This window comes from Sinocyclocheilus anshuiensis, unplaced genomic scaffold (assembly GCF_001515605.1).
Source record: "Sinocyclocheilus anshuiensis isolate Anshui unplaced genomic scaffold, SAMN03320099.WGS_v1.1 scaffold48, whole genome shotgun sequence".
Lineage (NCBI taxonomy): Eukaryota > Metazoa > Chordata > Actinopteri > Cypriniformes > Cyprinidae > Sinocyclocheilus > Sinocyclocheilus anshuiensis.
Genome location: NW_015554124.1, coordinates 1,310,203 through 1,315,772, shown reverse-complemented (window position 1 = coordinate 1,315,772; position 5,570 = coordinate 1,310,203). Strand labels below are relative to the sequence as shown.

The 5,570-nt window shown below is 36.1% G+C and overlaps 1 protein-coding gene across 4 annotated transcripts in view; it reads right to left on the bottom strand.

The window, feature by feature from the left end:
* LOC107670136 (platelet-derived growth factor D-like) overlaps nt 1–5,570 on the bottom strand; it is a 29,043-nt gene that overhangs the window by 22,626 nt on the left and 847 nt on the right. For 2 of the 4 annotated variants that reach the window (XM_016462648.1, XM_016462649.1), the window contains exon 1: nt 5,153–5,564. The exons of the other annotated variants lie outside the window; for them this stretch is intronic. In XM_016462648.1, the coding sequence (XP_016318134.1) occupies nt 5,153–5,372 (220 nt within the window). In that variant the 5' untranslated portion in view covers nt 5,373–5,564. Of the gene's footprint in view, nt 1–5,152; nt 5,565–5,570 lie in introns of those variants that run through there. 4 annotated transcript variants of the gene reach the window in all.

Here is a 5,570-nt window from a genome sequence, read left to right as displayed (position 1 = left end):
GATGAGGAGAGGAGAGGAGAGATGTGGAGAGGAGAGGAGAGGAGAGGAGAGGAGAGGAGAGGAGACGAGACGAGAGAAGGAGAAGAGATTATTATAATTATTGATTTAACCAAACCACAAATTTATGCAATAAATCAAGCCACACCTTTCTTTGATTTCAAGCACATAATTATGTTGCTGTTCAGAAGCCTGTTTACTTTTTTAAATAACCTATTTGATTGTACCGAGTTTGCTACTGGAATAATATTGTACTGTTTGAGCTACTGTAATCTAACATAAACAATATGCTCTTATTGATTGACTTTGAATCACTTTGCAGCATGATTTCTGCATTAATTATATTATGGCAAACACAAACCGCCGTGTTCCTGGGAGAATTTGGGAAAGGAAAGCATTTAAGTGGCTGTTTATATTCCTTACAAGGCGTTGATGTTGAATAATACAAACATATTACTGCAAAAATAAAAACTCACAGGAAACAAGCCTCCAGTGCACAGAACACATGTTCAAGCGTTTCTGTGTGCATTTCATTATTTTTGTATCCCTGATCAGATTCTTCTTAATATGAGGAGAGCGTTGACAACATACACACACACACACACACACACACACACACACACACACACAATCAGGGCATCACTCGTGAGAAAGTAAATCAATTAGTGCTCCACTGCAGCGTCATGAAAGCCAAGCCTTCAACACTCCAGCCAGCTCTTATTAACACACGCTGGATCCCACATTCACCTCCACCCCTTGTGTTCTACTCACATGGCATTTGACTTATTAAAAACAGCTGAGAAACTGCCATTTCTCCTTGCTAGCAACACATGCTATAACTTGGACAAATAAAAACGGTTTTATTTTTTCCCAAATTTCATTTTTACTTTTTCCCAAATTATGTTTTCTGTTGCAACGCTGTTTTTTCTTAATGTACTGTACTGTATATGAACAAAAACTATTTTTTTTTATTTCTGTGAATTTATAAAACTTTAATCATTTAATACAGCTGTAACAATATTACGGAACAATTGTTTTATTTATTTATTTTTTACAAATTCCATTATATTTTTCAAGAAATTCAATTTTTCTAGATTCTCTATTTGATATTTTATATAATTTTATCACTAAAAACTGTGAATTAAAAACTTTACCAATTTAATATTTTTTTTTACAGAGTCAATTCTTTCATATTTATTTATTTATATTTAAGGTTATGTACTTAATGGTTTTAAACAAATATATCGCCAAAACCTGTGGTTAAAAAAATAAAGTGAAAACTTTACCAATTTAATAATTTTTATTTATATGATTAGATTAGATTAGATTAGATTAGATTATCAGCAGTATTTTTGTTTTTGTTTTGTAGATTCTGTGTTTTATGGTGTAAAACAAATTTATCTTTAAAAAAAAACATTGGTAAACCAATAAGTTAATTAATAATTTAACAATTTTAACAACAATACGGCCACATTAAATCTGTATTATGTTTTTACAAATTCTTTTGAATTTCTCTGGCTTCTGCCTTTTTAAGACTTAATATAAATGTATCTTTAAAAACACAATTTTTTTGTCAAATAAAGTGCTGAAGCAGACAGCTGGGAATATATAGGGAAAATGGGAATTTGCAGAACATTGTGAATGACAGGCAATCAAATTCTGCAGTGCTTAGAGCATTTGATCTATTTTTCTCTAATTAACTTAAGTACTTTCAACAACATTGTTTCTAGAATAAGTTGTTTGCATGCTGTAAAATCACAGATATAAAGGGAATAAGAGATGTGTGTCGTCATACAGACATGCAGCTCACAGATGTCTGATTTCATGAGGGAAACACTGAGCTAATGGAGATGAAACACTGAAACATGCCCACCCTGAGACACACACACACACATCAAGATCAAACGACTTAATCACACAGATCTGCGACTGAGGGCTCTGTCATTTTGTCTGTCAAGGTTTATAACTATTTTTACAGTCATGGACTCCTCCACCACACACACACACACACACACACACACACACAGACACACACACACACACTACCACACACGCACAGTGAATAACTAGAGCCTGATGTGTTTTCTGTTCGAAACGATGAAAGAATGTGCACTAGCAGACAGCTGTGTGAGATACAGACAAAAATATGCTGAGTAAAGACGCATCCTCCTGTCTGCATGTAAAAATGACAGAAAACAGGCCACCGCGCGCACACACACACACACACACGACTAAACAGAAACACCTTTAAACATTTAAGTTAAAGACTTTTTTTTTGTTCATATACTCAACCTACTACAAAACATTTACTACAAAATCAGACCACCTGCAAAACACACACACACACACACACAATGCAACAGGAACAATAATTCCTTCCACAATTCAAGAAGTGGGTGGGTGTTTGGTGGGGAATCCCATACCAGATTCCTCATCACTGATGGCTGGGTGTGAACCGGGACACCCTGTCACTCACTGTCCTAAAATAACTATATTTCAGCTGTTTTACCACAGACACAGACACACACACAGACACACACACACTCATCGTCCACAGCTCAACAGTTCTATCACAGATGCTCAAACACAACAGCCACATCACACACCCACACCCCCACACACACACACACACACACTCACACACACACTCATCGTCCACAGCTCAACAGTTCTGTCACAGATGCTCAAACACAACAGCCACATCACACACACACACACATACACACACCTGTGCAAGGGTAGCTGAGACACCAATTGTTGTGAATTGTTTCAAGTACAACTATTTAAACGATTTCCTAATTCTTTCAATTTTTTATTCATGCAAAGAATTATGCATGTAATTTTAAGGTAAAAATGTCAAACACAACAAAATCATTAAAATTAACTGAAATTAAAATGAAAACAGAAAATATAAAAAAAAAATCTCAATGGTAAAATAGCCCGACTGCATGCAATTTTTAAGGTCTCATTGATTGAGAGCAGGGTTACTTGAAAAAAAAGTTACGGGGGGGGGAACAAACAAAAAAAACATTATTTTAGCTAGTTGCCAAAGCAACATTTCTCAAAAAAATAAAATAAAAAAAAAAAAAAAAAAAAAACTGTAGACATTTAAAACACAACAAAATCACTAAATTGTGACTAGATTGTTGTAAATCTTGTGTTACTAAAATAAAACTGATTCAGATACCACATATAATCTATTTTGAATAATTTATGGTTCATTTAAATAGTCCTGCAGTGCGACAAGTAAAATATTCAAAAGTACAAACTACAAATTATGCATTGCAAGACTATTTAAATGAACCATAAATTATTCAAAATAGATTAAAAAAAAAACTAAATAAATTTAAAACGCCAAATATTCCAAATAGTAAAGATCATAATGTTGGAAAAATCCATGGTATTATTGGTCAACAAACCTAATATTGCAGTGAATATTTTAACATTAATTACAGGTGTCTGACACCTGTTGGAGAACACACACACACACACACACACAGAGAGAGAGAGAGAGAGAGAGATGACCTCAAAGGTCCCAAAAAATTCAAGCTTTTCATCACATCAAATCTTAAAAAGCAATGTTTACAGTGCATTCAAGCTTTTCATCAGTTTATGCATTCCCTGGGAATCGAACCCATGACCCTGTGCTGCTATCATCAAACTCTACTGTTTGAGCTACAGGAGTACACAGGAACAGGTTAAAGATCCTCCAACCACAGTAACTCAGCGCTGTTGAAATCAGGCATGTGACATGAGCGGAGATGATCAGAGAGCTGCAGACCTGTCATAACACGCTTCAGCTGATCACAACATCAGCCAAAACTGAGGAACATTCATGCCCGTTCACATCCACAGTGACCACAGAAAGCATCTGCAGCACTTCAAAATGTCTGAATGTCATTCATTGTGATCACAAAATATCAAAGCATAGTTCTGAGCTCAACTAATGGCACTCGTCTGAAGTATTTGGCAATGAATTTTAAGTAACTGCCGTCAAAGTATTTCAGCAGACACTAGAAAATGTCTAAATGTCACTGCATTAGATAATAAAATACAAGTGACATTTATTGTAAACACAGACAGCACAAGCACTTTTACAAGCAAAGCACTCAGCAAACAGTTTTGCATGGTTTGAAATATAAAATAATAGTTCTGGTGTTGACTGCAATGAATGCAAAAAGCCACATTGTGCTTGTTTGTGCTTAAACATGCAGCTAACATGGAAATGGTCAGAACTTGCTTTACGTTCTGTCAAGGTTCTCTCAGAGTTATGAGCAAACGTTAACAGAATGTTTGTTCAATATTAGCTGTTCTTTAATAATGTTCTCATAACATTAGCACAAAAACGTCTGTACCTGGAATGATTTTGTCCTAAATATTTTAGTTTAATGTTTATGTAACGTTTGCCAAATGTTACTAATTGTTTCAGAATGTTCAAAGAACATTCCCATTACTTTCAAAATGATACAATGGAATGTTCCCTTTACGTTCGCACAACCAAGAAAAAAAAGGTTTTAAACATGCATCATTAAAAACAATGTTTAAAACAATACATCATTCATGGAATGTTTTTTCTGAAGCATTTTAGTTGAACGTTCATCTAACATTATTTAAGCGTTGCTACTTGTTACTTTTGAATGTTCACTGATCATTCTAAAACATTCTCATAATGTTTGCAAAATGATCAAATGGAACGTTCACTTAAAGCTCGCACAACCGAGATTTAAAAAAACAAAACATTAATCGTTCAAAATGTTTAAAACAAGTAACATTCCCATTATGTTTGAAAATTTTGACTTTTGCATAAACAAACAAAAAAGGTTTTAAAACATTTCAAATACGACTTTTTCCAGAGAGAACATTCAGGAACAAAGTGTTCATACCTTAAAGGTAACGTTAGCCAAACGTTCTTAGACCACATATTGTTATCTTGGTACTCGAGCATGTCGATAGTTAATGTGATGAACTTCTACACCTGCTAGCTACAACACCTGTGTGAACTTGAGACTTCATACATGCACTAAAAAGTTGATTAATACGACAGCGAGACTTCAACCAGGATGAAAAAGGAAGCATTTGAGCTCAGATTACACTCGCTTTGGCATTTCTAAGTGTCCTAAATTACTTTTGGGGTCACCGTATCTTCCAAACTCACCATTGCTGCGTGCGTTTGAAGCCCTCAGCGCTTTGGAGGACATCACCTGGGCCTGTGTGGCGTAATTCTCACCGCTCAACGCCGCGATGAGGGAGCACACGAGCAGCCACATGATTTGGAACCGAACCGTCGTCCGCTGATGCGTGATCCAGAAGCGCCACATGGACCCCGAGTTTCCACCGCAGCGCAGCGCGTCCGCAGATCCGGAGAACAGGTTCATATAAACCAAGCCGCGGAATCCAAAACCTCCGACTTTATCTGCTTCTGTCCCGTTTGACCCCGAGTTTATAATTCCACCAGAATACTTTCCATTCCTTGAACATTTACGCAAACCCGAGGACGCGAGAAAAGTGTCCTGGCAACAATAACGCGCGGGGTGCCGATGGATTCCCAGAGTTCACACATCAACCTCCTGCTG